The 15,605-nt window shown below is 45.6% G+C and overlaps 2 protein-coding genes across 7 annotated transcripts in view; one reads left to right on the top strand and one right to left on the bottom strand.

Moving 5' to 3' along the window:
* The window catches only part of MAP3K13 (mitogen-activated protein kinase kinase kinase 13), a 171,803-nt gene extending 168,290 nt beyond the window's left edge, over positions 1-3,513 (top strand). For 3 of the 5 annotated variants that reach the window (XM_043594683.1, XM_043594682.1, XM_043594681.1), the window contains 2 exons: positions 274-371; positions 2,494-3,513. In XM_043594683.1, coding sequence (XP_043450618.1) covers positions 274-371; positions 2,494-2,629 — 234 coding nt within the window. In that variant the 3' untranslated portion in view covers positions 2,630-3,513. Of the gene's footprint in view, positions 1-273 lie in introns of all 5 variants that reach the window. The other 2 variants (XM_043594685.1, XM_043594684.1) reach the window with 2 other exon arrangements.
* Positions 590-15,556, bottom strand: TMEM41A (transmembrane protein 41A). 2 transcript variants are annotated; one of them, XM_043594689.1, is made up of 5 exons: positions 15,319-15,556; positions 13,646-13,799; positions 10,685-10,846; positions 9,932-10,070; positions 590-3,271 (listed from the first exon to the last, which is right to left on the bottom strand). In XM_043594689.1, exons 1-5 carry the CDS (start codon positions 15,435-15,437, stop codon positions 3,171-3,173), a joined length of 675 nt encoding a protein of 224 aa, XP_043450624.1. In that variant the 5' UTR covers positions 15,438-15,556; the 3' UTR covers positions 590-3,170. The 2 variants fall into 2 exon arrangements, with proteins under 2 accessions (XP_043450624.1, XP_043450623.1); XM_043594688.1 differs by lacking the exon at positions 590-3,271 and adding an exon at positions 6,705-8,556 and having other exon boundaries at positions 15,319-15,553.
* Between the last annotated feature and the right edge of the window lie 49 nt (positions 15,557-15,605).

Genomic DNA, 15,605 nt, shown 5'->3' with positions numbered 1-15,605 from the left:
CCTCTTATGGTTTGCCTCCCTCTCCGTTTTTATCTTATTTTATTTTTCCTTCCCTTCCCCTTGTTCATCTGTTTTGTTTCTTAAATTCCACATATAAGGCCATGTCATGTTTATATGTCTTCTCTCTCCAGAAGCCCTGCAAGGACAGGACCTGGTCTCATGTATCATAGCCAGCAACCCAGCACAGTGCCTGCCCTCTGGGAAGCGTTCCATACATGTTTACTAAGTGATTTCCCAAACAAATTAAGGTTTTCTTTTGTCTCGACTTTGCAGAATCCTATGCAGTTTGAAGAATCGGACTGTGACTCTTCAGATGGAGAGTGTTCTGATGCCACAGTCAGGACCAATAAACACTACAACTCTGCTACTTGGTAATGAAAGAAACCCCATCCTGAAGATCTCATGACTATACTGGCATTTCAGATCCATCCCACCCCCAGACTCTTCCCACTCTCTCCCTGCTTTTTCGTCTGGGAAGAGAGCTGCCCCCTCTTTCTTACCCCTAGAAATGAGCTGCAATAACAGGAACATGAGACTTCGCAAATCTCTTGGAAAAAAATATCCAAATGAAATTAAGTCTCACTGAACATTTCAATCAAGAATGGCAGGGATCTATTTTATTGAATATTCTAGCTACTGTAACATTGATATTTATTTTTGTTTGACATTTTAACACTTTGTACTGTAAAGAGTGAACTATATATGATATAGAGAGAGACACAATAATTTCTTGCAAAAAGAGAGAGAGAGAGAGAGAGAGAGAGAGAGATAAAGGAAGAAAGAAAAGAAAGAAATAAGTGGAATTTAGGAGCAACATCGTTGGGAATTTGTGGGGCCAGGAGATATTATTGCTACTTGAACAGGGGACCAGTTCTTTTGGCCATAAGAGACGAAGAAGAGCCAGAGCAAGACATACTGATTATTTTAGAAAACAAAGAAAAGCAATTCCAGGTAACTTGTGAACAGACCACATTAAGTTCAACCAGCTTGCCCACATGGGTGATGGAAATGATCTAGAAGAGACTGATGACCAGATACTTGCACCCAAGGTCCTTGAGGGCATGTGCTTCCTCTAGGAGGAAAAAAGACAACTACACATCTGGAAGCTGATTTCATTTCAAGAACTTGAAGCAGCATTTGGTAGTGAGACTTACAGATAGCATCAAGCCTTGTCTGTGACAAATGCTTCCCTTTTTAATGCTGTCATTGTCATTACCTTGACCAATGTGTTGATTTTTCAGACTCAAGTGCCATTTTCTTATAGCCTATTTCCTTTCCACCTGTTGACCACTTCCTTTAGGAAAAAAGGCAGGGGGTGCCAAAAAGAGAAAAAGGAAATTTACAACAGTATTAGAAAAGCAAATGTGGAATTTGTGAAAGTGCATTCTCACAATGTCTCAGTACAGCTACGTGAAGAAGATCAGATCACCCCTCTGTGGAACCAGGTTACTTGTCTACTAGAGTCATATTGATTCAAACAGAACAGACTTTGAAGGCAGCTAGCGTGTGTGTGTGAGTCTGTCCAAAGTCCAATCCCGAACCACCCCCTTGTTTTTATTCATTAACTCATTCTATCTGGGAAGCTTTAGTGCCTGGCTACCACTATCAGGATAAAGGCAGCATAAGCAACTTGTAAAAGTCAACCCCTCCCACATTACAATAGCATTTTTGTTAAACGCAACTGGTAAAGTGTATTTTACTGCACTTTGGATCAATGCAGTTGGAAATAATTGAATCTGGAAATTTATAGAAAGAACAACTGATGCTGAGCAGCAATTAGAGAGATTTTACATTGTCCAAGACATGAGGTCCTGGCTTGTCTCTGGGGTCACGGTCTTTGAAAAGCATCCCAAGGAATTTCATCATGCCTCAGCTTCAAGGAAATTTTTATCTAGAATTTTATATAAAAAACGGGTGTTGCCTAGTTTCCATCTCTGTCTCCAAGATAGGTTACTGTCAAACAACCTATCTAGGCTCAAGACCTGAAGAACATGGCTTGACTCTTTGACACTGCATCACGTTGGACATTAGGAAAGACTTACACATTACAGGTATTAAACTATTTCCAACAAAGATGAAAACGTTGCCCTCCGCTGGGGGTCGCCGATTGCATCAGCCAAAAAGGAAAGGTGGAGGGAATTTAGAGCACTTCCTTTGCTTGTCTGATCCCTCCATGTGTTTACACTTTATGTTGAGTCGTTGATTTAAAATGTAGTGTCTATAATTTATAGCTCTTAGGTAAGATGAAGGAAAATGTTTAACTTATACAGAGAGCAGTATTGTTTGCATTAAATTATTCCATTTTGTATAAATTCTGTAGCTGGACTACATGAAAGATCTTAAGTTATGGCATTATTATCACTGTTATTTTGTTTTATAATAATTATCATTCTCATTTTCTGTCGATCAGAAGGTGTGGCTTTACAGTGTAGCACAATGATTGTGTTTATTGCTAACCATGAATAATTATGGGTTTTTATGATTTTTGTGAAGGAATGAAAATGGAACTGCCATTTGGGAGCTCCCTGGTATTCATCTTAGTTGTATTCCCTCATTTTCTGTGTGCAACAACAATCATCTGAGGATGCGGGTTCTGCCCTGGAGGCCAGTGGATGCACTGTGGCTTTGACTTGATCCTGAAAGCTCCCGGGTGGGCAGATGACTGAGTGGATGGACAAATACTTCAGAAGCTGTAAACTTTCTCAAGTTTCTTAAGAAATAAAATCATGGGACTACATTAGAGGCAAAAAGAGAATTATTTAGTCCCCTGGGAGGAGCCGACCTAGGGAGTTGCTGCCTGGGGCCCATGGGTTAGGCAGATTCAAGAGCGGGCAGCACCGTTTGTCATCTCCTTCTTTCCAGGTCCCATAGTACCAACTTTTTATTTCTCCTGGCTGGGAGTAGCAGGGAAACATAAAAAGAAACAAGCAAACAAAAAGAATATGTATATCATGACATTGACATAAAATGCCTAGCTATGATGTCATCCCGTAATAAGACTAGAGGCATTCTAGAAGGAGGCCTACTCACTTAGAGGGTGATCGGGCCGGAAAAGTACCTTAAAAGGCCATATTTTCCATCCTTGGACTTCAGACCACACTCAACTGTGAATCTCTCTGGTTCATTTCTTCTGGGAACTGAGAGTTCATCTCTTGAGACTTCAGACCACACTAAACTATGAATCTCTCTGGTTCATTTCTTCTGGGAACAAGTCTATGTCCCCTTTCTCTCCACCATAATACACACTTTAGCTCGTCCAGTTCTTGCCCACCTGTAGTGGCAAAAGGAAACAGGAGGGTCGGCTTCTGTCTTACATCTTTCAGTGATGGTCTTCCTCGAAAACCCACACCTGATACCTCATAACTTTGATGTTTTTTGAATTCCCAAATATGATAATGCCATATACCTATCTGGGTTAACTGTTATAAGCATGTTAGGGTAGTAGACAGTGTTGAATCATGAGTCATTCACTGTATTGTTGAGAGTTGAATAAAGCTCCACATTGAACCCTTTTATTTATTTATTTATTTTTAGTAGAAGTGACGAGAGGCTTCAGAAAAGTCTAGGTTAAAAATAGTCTAGGTTAAAAAGAGAAATGCCTTCTCTATCCCAGCCTTGCCCTTCACTGCCTGCCTTGAGCTAACCAGGACAATTCCGTGTGTGTTTCTTGGAGAACAGCTCCACATCCTCTGAGGAGTGCTGAATCTAAGAGCTCAGGAAATTGAAGAGCTGATCCTTCAGTCCTGAGGACTGTGCCACAATGCTTTAAGGAACCTCACAAGACTGTGATTTCAAGCTTCATTGTTGATGGAAAGCTTAACCCCCTTGGGATCAGTGTCCACATTCATTTAGCGTCTGTTTTTGACTGACTACAAGATAACGAGTTTTAATCTGTGTTGCAGATGAACATTGGTTCTGATTTTCATCTATTTCTAGATCATGTCCTCTGGTAACAATTCCTATTAAAATTGCTTTGCAGAGGGACTGAGAAGCCAACTTCCTTTGAAATCATAATAGACCTTACCGCCACTGAAGTTTAGACCTGTTTGCAAGATTAGGGGAGCTCCTACTCAAAAAGGATTTGGTACAGCCTACTTGAAGTTCAGATATTTAAAACTTTAGTACCAGCAAACCATCCTTCTAGAATTAAGGATTTTTTAGTAGGACGTACTAAGTACTGGACATATATTTCAGGGCCTCATTGTGCTAAATTTCCCTCTTACTCTAAGTAATAGATACGATGATTTGGGATTTTCCGGGTACCAACCCAATTTTAAATGCCCTCCCCTACTGTGAAGCCCTGACACATCCTTTCCATGTGAATGCATCCTCACTGATCAACTAATTTACTTTTTTATCCCCATGCCTTTTTGTCTCAAGTGTTCCCCCTTTTCGTAAAATGTTCCTACTTGAACTTCCTGGAACCGAATTCTCTAGAATAGAACATACTTGGAATGCAAGGGATTCCTGCCTTGCTCTGCAGTACAGTTTGTTGTTTTGTTTTTCCACGAAACCAGAAGCCAATATACTACCACATACCACCACCTACCACCTCCACCCTAACACCCAAGACTGATGTTATTTATTGATTGCCATATTCTTTCCCGCCCAGCCCGGACACAGCCTCAGAACCTCTCATAACACAGCACTTGGAGAAACAATGACAGCTTGATTGGAAAAGGGGACATCTATCTCAGCATCCCAACTCGAACCTCACAATTAATTTTCTCAAGGTGGTTTGAGATCTTGAGTTAGCCCTGAAGGGAGAATGACAGGACCACACCAGTGTTCTCCTTTTGGAGCCCACCCTGTGGCTGTGGAGGTCAGCACCACTGGCAGGAAAAAGGCCACTTGCTTCCACCCACCGCCCTTTTGGACTACAATTCCAATTGAATAATTTCCAGTCACTGATGGATTGAATTCCAAAGTGTCTCCTCATTTACGTCATTTCATTGTGTTAAATAGGCATGTTCCTCCCTCCCCTTCTATAAACAGAAAGCTAAAGTGAGGTCCCAGTTACCTGCTTCTTTCTTAGACTCTGTGAGGCTAATGTATCCAAACAGTGTGATATTCTTCTTAAGACTTTGACTTGTACTGTCAGTATGAATTTAGTGCCTTTCCAGGCAGCAAGATTTTTCTTCTTTGCTGATTTCATAGAATAAACGTCCTACTTACTATACTCGTATCACCAATGTTACCAACCTCACAGACTAGCACGTAAGAATTACGTTAGTCTGTTTGCATGTTGCAGCCAGTACTGCAAGCGCCTATTCAAACTGGAATGAAGTAGGCTGCCAAGTGGAAGAGCCTTCTGGAACCTGGAACATTTCTCAGGGACAGGTGGCACAAGAGGGGAGCTCTGACAGCACTGCTCTGAAAAACAGGGTTACCCCAAAGGAGTTGGACTAAAGCTTTTGTTAACTTGTCACATGACCAGAACATGATGGCAGGATTTCGTAGAGACAAGCCCCTAGGCAGATGCAAGGCCACTGTAAGAAAACTTTCGGCAGACCCCCGACCCCCAGGCTTACTCTCTAGAGCCACTTCACCACGTTCGGGAATGCTGCCTCCTGGCCCCAGGCTGTTGCCCAGTGACCTGACAGACGGGGTCCTCCAATGGTCATACACAGAGGGACCCCGCAGCCAGAATGTGCAAGCTCTTAGGAAGATAGCCTTTTTTTTTTTCACAAATAATTTTTTTTTTTAACCTTATTTATTTTGAGAGAGCAGGGGAGGGGCAGAGAAGGAGAGACAGAGGGAGAAAATCCCAAGCAGGCTCCACACTGTCAGCACAGAGCCCAATATGGGGCTCAAACTCAGGAACTGTGAGATCATGACCTGAGCCGAAGTCCAGAGTCAGATGCTTAACTGAGCCACCAAGGTGCCCCAAGAAGATATCCCTTATTGACCATATCATCTGAGTGGCTTTCCACCTCCAGTGCCCTCTTCTCAGACTCTGGAAGTGGGAAGACCCACTCTGATTCTTTATTGCAATAATTTGAGTTCCTATCAATTTGGAACAAATTCTTTTTTGGGGTTAAGTCTCAAAATGAGCTTCCTCATCTGTCTCCCTGGACCTCCAGTACCATCAGTCCCCTGCTCCCTGTGGTTTCTGATGCCAGCTCCATTTGTACTGAATAATTGTACACTGATGGGAACAAGAGCGACTATCGAAGCAAACCAATGCATGGAATTAAACAAAAAGCGTGCTTCACTCCTTTCTGGTCCTGTCTTTTCCTAAGGTTCTGTTTGTGTCCCGAAAGCTGCCTTCACAGGTCTCAGCACTTGTCAGAGCTGTAGGGAAAGGAAAATTTCACATGCAGGGTGGCCTGCAGCCAGGAAAGCCGGGTGTGGAGAAGGTTTCTGTGGCTGTGGTTTCAGACACACCTACAGAAGGAGGGGACAACCATCCCTCTCTTTCCTTAATAGTTTCCTCTTGATGGTGGACACGTGCCTTTCTTCTTTCCCATGGCCTTCCTGCTGCCCATCTTGTAGCTACTCTTCATTAGTGACTCCACTATAAAGTAAGTGTAGAGAAGGAAAAGGTGAAAATGAAAATCTGGCTTCTAAGGAATCATACTGGTAAGAAGCCTCCTGAGAGTGATGCTAAAACACCATTTTGGACTGTTTGATTTTCAGCCAATCCTGATTCCCACTGGCAAGGGGAACTGAACGTGAGCAACATGTACAACACACCCCATACAGAACGTTTATATCCATTTATTTGGGAAATTGCTTTGCCTGTAAACTCACAACTGGTAAGGCACAGTGTAGCAAAATCATGAGGCGAGAGGGAGAGAGACAAACATAAGGACCTTGATAAAGGGCACACACTTGCAGTCGTGTAGAAAACATACTGGCTTCCCCTTGCTTCCTGCTCCTCCAGAACACAAAGAGCCACAGATTTCACACAGCCTTCTCCTCACCCCCGCTCCTGTAAGCATGCTTCTTCTAAAGCAATATGCCTTTAAAAATGAAGTCCTTGTCGTGTTTTTTGGATCATACCCTGTCCAAAAAACACTGCTTAGGAATTCATTCTTCCTCCTGAACAGGAGTATTCTCAAGAATTCATGCAGAACACGTGGCTTGAGGGAAAGCCTTGGCAAGATTCTTGGCCGCACCAAATCAAAACCCAGCAGAGGATGCCCAACAGCAACGGTTCTGGTAAGAAATGGCGAGTTAGTCCTGTACGGTACAGGATCCCAGAGATGGTCAGTGTAGGTGCCAAGGTCCTGCTGTACTTGGAAGCATTAGCTCAGGTCTGTGCCAGTTCAGTACTGCAGCTGTAAGCAGCAGCAGCAGCTACAGATCATTAAAAATACAACACAACACAGTAATCCAAACCAAGTTCTCCCCCTTGGATTAAAAGATAAAATAGAATTACTCCTCAGTTATTCTTGACAAATGACAAAATGAAAAAAATTCAGAGGCTACGCTGGCTGATAGCTGAGTGTACTGAATCCATTCTCCTAGCAGGACAGAGACAGGATTCCCACACAGAAAGGACAGATTAGAAAATGTACCGACAGGTCATTTGGTTCCAGTGAGTCAAGGGGCCCTGCCCCATTCAGACAGCTAAGAATGTCCCCAGAATATACCCATAACATGCAGAATTTGCTGCATCCATATTTAATAGTCTATTTGCAATCAGCTGAATTGTCAGAACACGCAACCAAGAGATTTGACACGTTTGGTAACATCAGTGCATCTGAACACAAAGCATCACAGAAATCACTGTGCATTTGAGTTGTATGTGAAAGTTCTATGCAGTTTGTCAGCTAGTTCCCCCTTGGCTTATGGAAGAGGTAGGTCATTGGCAAAAAAAAAAAAAAAAAAAAAAAAAAATACAGAAGAAAACACTCTCCATGAGACTAACAGGACAAAAGGTAATGTCAGTGATGTGGGTTCACATCATTTACACCAGTAACATCCACCAGGGATTTAACAGAACACCTGTCACAACAGCCTATCACTTTGCAGAAGAGGCACTCTGGATAAGGACAATCAGCATCCTCTCCTGAAGCAGCGCAGGGCTTGCTGAGAGACAAATACAACAGACCATCCTGAGTTCCTTGTTTTTCAACAAAATACAAACAGGATTTTCTAGAAGGCCATCCGTTTCACGGAGTGCCCTGCTAAACCAGGACTGGTTTGAGAACCTGATACAGTTCACCTTCTAGAACAGAGCGTCCTTTATAAAAACACTGCACACAGATATATAGTGTCCAGAATCACCTGTTGAGGGTAATTAAAAAACAATGACGGGCTGCACAGGACCACACCCATTATACAAATAAACAACAAAGTCCAAGGACATGGCAACCAAAAACCCAGATCACGTGTCCTTTCTACTATTTAGATGATTAGTGTTGCTTATTTCATTCAAATGCAGGTCCTTTTGACTAAATTTTTTAATGAGGGTTCCAGGTACTAAGGCCACCAGAGCAATGGCCAAAAGCTTGAAGACCGTTTCCCAGGAGAAAAGAGCATCCAGAGAGGTCAGAGTTGACAGGATGGAGCCTGTCTGCACACAGATAAAATTGTATGGGACCAAACCTGGAAGAAAAGGGAAAGAGCCTGTTACTAGAGGCAGCAAAATAAAAAATAACAGTCCTTCACAAATGTCCCCAGGAATTCACAACCCAGACTCCAGCTAACTCCGGACCCGTAAGCACATTACCTCTTTGCCTCCCTCTCTACTCCTTCCCCTCCTTTCCTCACTTCCCATAAACAACTGCCTTGTTTAACAAACAGGCTTGTGATGATTTACAAAAATACATATACTACAATTAAGACAAAAAATGTTTAATAGGAAAAAGAAAAGTCAAGAATAAGTTAATCAGGAGATACAGTTAGTACAAGAAAGTATAAGGTTCACCAATTTGCTAGAAGTGCCCCAAACTGGGTTCTGAGCATCCAACAGCCTAAGTAATGAGAGGTACCAGTATTATGAGATTTATAGCATGCTAAGAGAAAAACACGTTTCTTAGAAATAGTACTACTTTCATGTTCTATACTGTCTCTAAGCGATCATCAAATCCACTGGATCCCAAAAGTCTGACTGGTAGCAGACAGGCTGGTTATATAACAATCCCAGGTGAAGCTGTTAAAAACACATTCTTGGGCTCCCCACAGAGATTCTGGTTACCTGGGCCTGGAGTAAAACCCAGGAAACTCTAATAGCTTCTCCTGACCTCTACCTCGGAGACTCTGACTGGTTTGGGACCCCCTAACAACCTGTTCCTTCCCTACAGTAGATGCCTCAAGTTCATAGAGCACTCCAGGTCACACAGCTTGTCAGAAGGGGGACTGGACCCCCGGTCTCCAGAGTCTTGCCAAGCCTTCTGCCACCTAGGTAATTACAGGCTGCTAACTGAGGTACTGAGGCACTTTGTTTGAAAGCCAAAATGACCAGAATGAGCTGTGGTCAATTTTGCTTTAAGATTTTACTCTCTCTCAAGAATTCCCTATTAACAGCAGTTGTTCAACCACAGATTTGTTATGTTCCACCTAGAAGCCCTGAACAGTGTTTCCCTCCATGCTCTAAAGTAGGTTTAAGAGAGGCAATCCTTGCCTAGGCTTAAAGTAGGGTTGGTTTACTTCTAGTGTGGAGAAAACAACAGTCACTGATTTTACAGGATGTTAGCACATTACCACTCTGATAAAGGCGAATCAAGGCACAGACTTTGAGAAACACTGCTCTGGTCCCAGCCCCTCATCTGGCCAAATGGTTCACGGAGGGTAAGTAGCTTACTGAAGGTCATACAATTGTCAAAAGGCAACAAAGAACTTCACTACCACCACCTCTTTTTTTCAAGGCAGATCTTAAACAGAGGCCAGAGCCAGGCACATGTCCATGTGGCTGATAACCCAGGGCAGGCCCCCAACATGACAATGCTGAAGACACAGACTTAACCCACCAGCTTCTTACCGATCAGAACAGAGAAGAAGAAATGCACAATCGGGATGTTCAGAATCGGAGCTGAGAGGTTCAAGAACCAGTTTGGTGTCATGGGGAAAAGTCTCAAAAACAGTAAGAAAAAAAACAAGCTGTTTCTGTTCTCTTCCACCTGTAGCCAAAAAAGACAAGGTCATTAAGAAGCAGAAACAATCTCTAGACATGACAATCTGTTTATGCCAAGCACTTTTCTAAATACTTCACATATTCTCTTCCTGAATCTTCCAACAACCCTCCAGAGTAGAGATTGTTTTCCTCATCTTTTAAATTTTTTTTTAAATGTTTATTTATTTTTGACAGAGAGAGAGAGAGAGAGAGAGCATGAGCAGGGGAGGGGCAGAGAGAGAAGGAGACACAGAATCCGAAGCAGGCTCCAGGCTCTAAGTTGTCAGCACAGAGCCCGACGCGGGGCTCGAACTCACAGACCGCGAGATCATGACCTGAGCTGAAGTCGGATGCTCAACCGACTGAGCCACCCAGGCGCCCCATGTTTTCCTCATTTTTTAAATGAAAGTACCTGAAGCTCCAAGAAGTCAGGAACTTGCCCCAAATCACAGAGCTGGTAATGAGGAGGCTGAAATTTGATCCCAGGTCTGTGACCCTTGATCACATCAAAAGGAACCCCCGGGAGCTCCAAAGCAGGGTGGAGGAGCACAGTGGGAAACTCTGCAGGGCCCTGAGGTGACACTCCAGGGCCCGGCACTCAGTTGTGGCCCCTCCGCTTACCTTCCTCTGCAGCAGGCATACTTTATCAGGGAAGTAGGAGACCACCAGCTGTTTGCCAAAAATACTAGAGAGAAGATAGCAGCACGTGGCGCCCACTGATGTCAACACACAACACAGCAGAAGCCCCAGCCATGGTCCAAACAAAGCACCAGCTAAAATGTTCTGCAAAAACAAAACAAAACCCTCAGCCATTAGAACATCTGGTGGCTACCAGCCACCTTGTACTGGAGCCCAAGAGTCATAGGTTCCCTCCTCTTTTAGTGATTTTCCCAACCAAAACCCAATTCCCATTTTATTATTATTTTTTTTTTAGTGTTTATTTATTTTTGACAGAGAAAGGGAGACACAGTGTGAGTGGGGGAGAGGCAGAAAGGGAGGAAGACACAGAATCTGAAGTAGGATCCAGGCTCTGAGCTGTCAGCACAGAGCCCGACCCGGGGCTCGAACTCATGGACCACGAGATCATGACCTGAGCCGAAGTCGGACGTTCAACCGACGGAGCCACCCAGGCACCCCCCTCAACTCCCATTTTAAAGGTGTGAACAAAGAGTGATGGAAGAGCTGGAAACTCCAACCTTGGCCTTGCTCTCTTCACCTTTCAAACAGGGAAGATTAACACTTCAGAAGGCAGGTGATAATTAAATGGGATAACAGTGTATACAGCCCCCAGCCTGCTGCCTGGGTTGTAGTAGGTCCTGCAAACACTGGTGCTCCAAGAAGGGAGAAATGGAACTCACACGTTATTTTAACTATCTTAAATGAACACAAACCATGAATTCTCTCCTTCAATAAGACCACATAAGCTATATAAAACGTCTTCTTTCTTTGCTTCTTGCTGGAATTACATCTATGTGGTACACAACACTGGGGGTTCCACGTTGATGAGAGCTCTAGCTGACACTCACAAAAGTCTTAGATTAACAAAAATGGAAAGTGAACCGGTATGCCCTAAATACACTTTGGCCAGTAGACATCACCCTGTCAACATGGGATCCAAGACAGAAAGTAAAAGGGGAAGTTAGAAGTGAGAAGGTGGGGGGTCTGATGAGCACCTATTATATGTTAAGTGCTTGACTGTATGTCTTATTTAATCCTCATGATGACCCTGTGTCATCTGCCATCCTTACACCATTCTACGGGGATGAGAGACTAAGTATCAGGCCCAAGCTCACACTAGGCAGAGACAGGATTCACCCTCCGGTAGCATCTGACTCTTTGCCCTGAAGAAGGATCAGCTCAAGAGGGAGGGCAGGTACAGGGGCAACCCCAAGAAGCCAGCCCCTGACTTCCAGGACCACACACCTCCCCTGTCTCTCTCGGCATGGACATGTTTGCTTTTCTTCCAGTTTCCAACAAAGAGATTGCTTAAGTGCATCCAGCTGAGCCTGGGGTGAAGAAAAGATGCCAGGGCAGGAGAAAGAAGCATGACAGAAGGAAGCTTTCAGGGATTTCCTGCTCAGTCTCTTAGTCATTCAACAAATGCTGAAGGCCATTGCATGCCAGGCACCATCACTGAGCCAGCTGCTCTATGCCCACGTTCCATTCAGTTCTGCCACCCAACAGTCCTAGGGGGCTGTGTGAGTATCTCCGTTCTCCAGATGAGGAAATGGGGTTGCAGAAGTTAAAGGGCTGGCTCATGGTTACACAGCTGGGATTCAAACCCACCTCAAGCCCTAAAATATAGACATATTTACATGCAGGAGCTTAAAACGCCGCAGGGAGCACAGCAAGGTTCTTCTGTAGAATCTGAGGTGGGGGTGGATGAGAAGCAGCCCGCGACTAGAGCACATGTCTAGGCCCAGCACTGCGGCTCCGAGTGCTGGGGGCCACCTGGGAATTCCAAATAACTTTTCCTCCCCACACCAGGGAAGCTTCCAGCCTCGCCAGTCTAGCATCATCATGAACAACTTGCATTTGTTCATCAAACATTTGTGAAGGCACTTCCCCATACCAGGCAAAGAAATACAAAGCTGAGAGTAAGGAACGGGCCTGGTTCGCCAAGAGCTCAAAGACTGGTGGAAAAAACGGATTTAAAAAAAATAAATAACAGAAAACAGTGCCAAAATCAGAACGTTATGGAAGCTCTGAGGAGGAACAGCTGAGCCAGCTCAGATTGTGTGTGTGTCCAGGACAGCACACAGCCATCAATGCCTTAGAAACAAAAACAGCACATTTGAGAGAAGAGGCAAACTCTGGAGCTGGGCAGACATGGGTTCAGACCCCAGCCCTGCCCCTCCTCACTGTCAAGTTGGACAGTTCCTTCTCACTGCCTGTTTCCTTATTTGTAAAGTGTGATAATCAGGCCCACGTTATAAGGCTGTTAGGAGAATTAACTAAGGTCAGTGAGGCAACTGTGAAAGTGTCTGACACTTGGGAAGCTGTCATCAAATCATTGCCACAGTAGTCTAGCTCTGGACCATATAATTTGCAGCCTGAGGCGGACTCTACAAAGACAGAAGGTGGCAGAGCACCTGGGTGGCTCAGTCGGTTGAGCATCTGACTTCAGCTCAGGTCATGATCTTACGGTTTTTAAGTTCAAGCCCTACATAAGGTTCATTGCTGTCAGCACAGAGCCCGCTTCGGATCATCTGGCCCCCTCTCTCTGCCCCTCCCCACCTTGTGCTCTCAAAAATAAATAAATATTGGGGAAAAAGGGGGGGGGCACTGGGTGGCTCAGTCGGATAAACATCCGACTCCAGCTCAGGTCACGATCTCTCGGTTTGTGGGGTCAAGCCCACGTTGGGCTCTGTGCTGATAGCTCAGATCCTGGAGCATGCTTCTGATTTTGTGTTTCCTTCTTTCTGCCCCTCCCCTGCTTGTGCACAGGCTCTCTCTCTCTCTCTCTCTCTCTCCAAAATATAAATAAATAAATAAATAAATAAATAAATAAATAAATAAATAAATAAATAAAAGACAGAAGGTAGCTTTCTAGCACACACAGAAGGAGGGCAAGGCACTGACCAGGAAGCTGGAGCCAGGGATGGCAAAGCCCTGTTTGTAGAGGTAGGCACTGCAGAACAGCAGGAACACGTAGGCCTGGTGCTCCTTCCGGTACTCTCGAAGGACCTCAGAAAGTTCCCGCAGCTCGGCCAAGTCTGAGGGGAACCACAGTGACCTGGGGATTTGGAAAAGCAGATGGAAACATGAGACCAGATCAGCCTAGCACCTAGAAAAGTCCTTTGTGTCTTCTTTCCAAAGACACAGACATAAGAGCCCTGCTTTTGGAAGCAAGAGACCTGGGTTAACATCTCAACTCTGCTACTGTCCAGTAGTGTGATCTCAGGCTAGTCCCTGGGCCTCGGTTTCCTTATAGAAAAAATGAGTGTTAAGTTCCCTTTTAGTTCTCAGGTTTTATGATCTATTCTTAAGAGACAAATGGATTAATTTTCAGGCAAGAACTAAATGTCCTAAACTGCCTTCCCTTCCTGGAACACCCCCTCCCCCACAAACTTCAGGCCAAGGACAATTAAAACTTCACATCGCTCCTGAGTTACTAGGTAAAAGACTGTTTTATCAGTCACTAACAAGCCAATTAAAGACTCTCTTGCAAAGTATATCTGTCCCACACCACAAACATAACCTTCTTGATAATATGTCAAGCTTGAACTAATCTTTTCAAAGAGGCTGCTTGTTCACCCCGCTCTTTATCTGGCCCTTAGTGCATTCTGAACCCTGTACAAGGGTGACAGTGTAAGGGCTACCTTGCCTCTGACATAAGAATAACCCTTGAATCTATCAATGATCAATTATGAGCACACCCTCCTAGTTCTCATCAGAATGTTTCTCTTAGTGTGTCTGACACCCACAGCAGAGCCTTCCCAACCTCCCAACTAGGGTAACCGAAAAGTTACCCTCATATTCAAGTATCAGTGACATTCTTGTGAACGCCATGCTGTGGCAGGCACATTTCCACAAACTTTATGAACAGTATGCAACACTGACGGCAAACCAGCCCGGTAGGAATTGCACCGCCTCCAGCCCCACCCAGATGGTCATGAGAAGGGGGAAAGTAGAGAGATTCAGGAAGAGGGGCGGCTCCGATAATTAATTCGTGAATATTTAAAGAGGTCCTTGCAACACTTCTGCAGACCGAATGCCGAATGCCGTAGAGTCCCAAGGGCAGGGCTGACGGAAGTGAGATGGGGTGGGAAGAACGATGGAGGGAGGCCGAAAGCTGTCGTAGAGATGAGGCTGCGGGACCACACAAGGGCGAGAGTCGGCTGAAAATGCGGGTCAGGGCTGGGCCGGGAAGGCGATCGGCACCCGGCTCCCGTGGCGATGCCACGGCGCAGACAGAGGTGCGCGAACCGGTGCCGCCGGCATGAGGCGCCGCGTTTCCCTGGGCAAATCACCGCCCTGCGTGCAAAGCCACGGATAGCGCGCCCAAACTGCACTCCACGCAACCAGCACAGCGCAGGTTCAGTCCGGGCGGACCACAACTCCCATCCACCCCGCCCGCCCGAGACCGGACAGACGCGGCCAGGACACCGACCCTGATCTCCAGTCCCAGACCTGAACCCCGGCCCCCGACGCCTCCGAGCCTGGAACCCAATCTCCGATTCGAAAACCCCATCCTCGTATCTGTGTCCCTTCCTCGGACCCGAACCGCGGCCCTCGCCACCCGCGCCACGCACCTGCCTCCAGTCTCCTCGTCCGGGCCCAGCGTCCGCCCGCGGGGCAGTCGCGTCGACAGCAAGTACAGGGCGAAGGTGCAGCAAACGAAGACCAGCAGGAAGCCAAGCAGGGGGCGCATCTCGGCGCCGGCGACCGGACCCGCCGGGCCACAGAAGAGCCTGCAGGCAGCGCCGGGCTAGGCTGTGCGTTGGCCTATGCCTCCGGAGCGTTTTCACGAACGGACCGGGGCGGGGTCCGCACCAAGCCCCGCCCCCGAATCTAGGCCCCGCCTCCGGCCTGCGCTGCG

The sequence above is a fragment of the Prionailurus bengalensis genome, chromosome C2 (genome assembly GCF_016509475.1).
Source record: "Prionailurus bengalensis isolate Pbe53 chromosome C2, Fcat_Pben_1.1_paternal_pri, whole genome shotgun sequence".
Lineage (NCBI taxonomy): Eukaryota > Metazoa > Chordata > Mammalia > Carnivora > Felidae > Prionailurus > Prionailurus bengalensis.
This window is presented reverse-complemented; position numbering and strand designations above follow the sequence as displayed.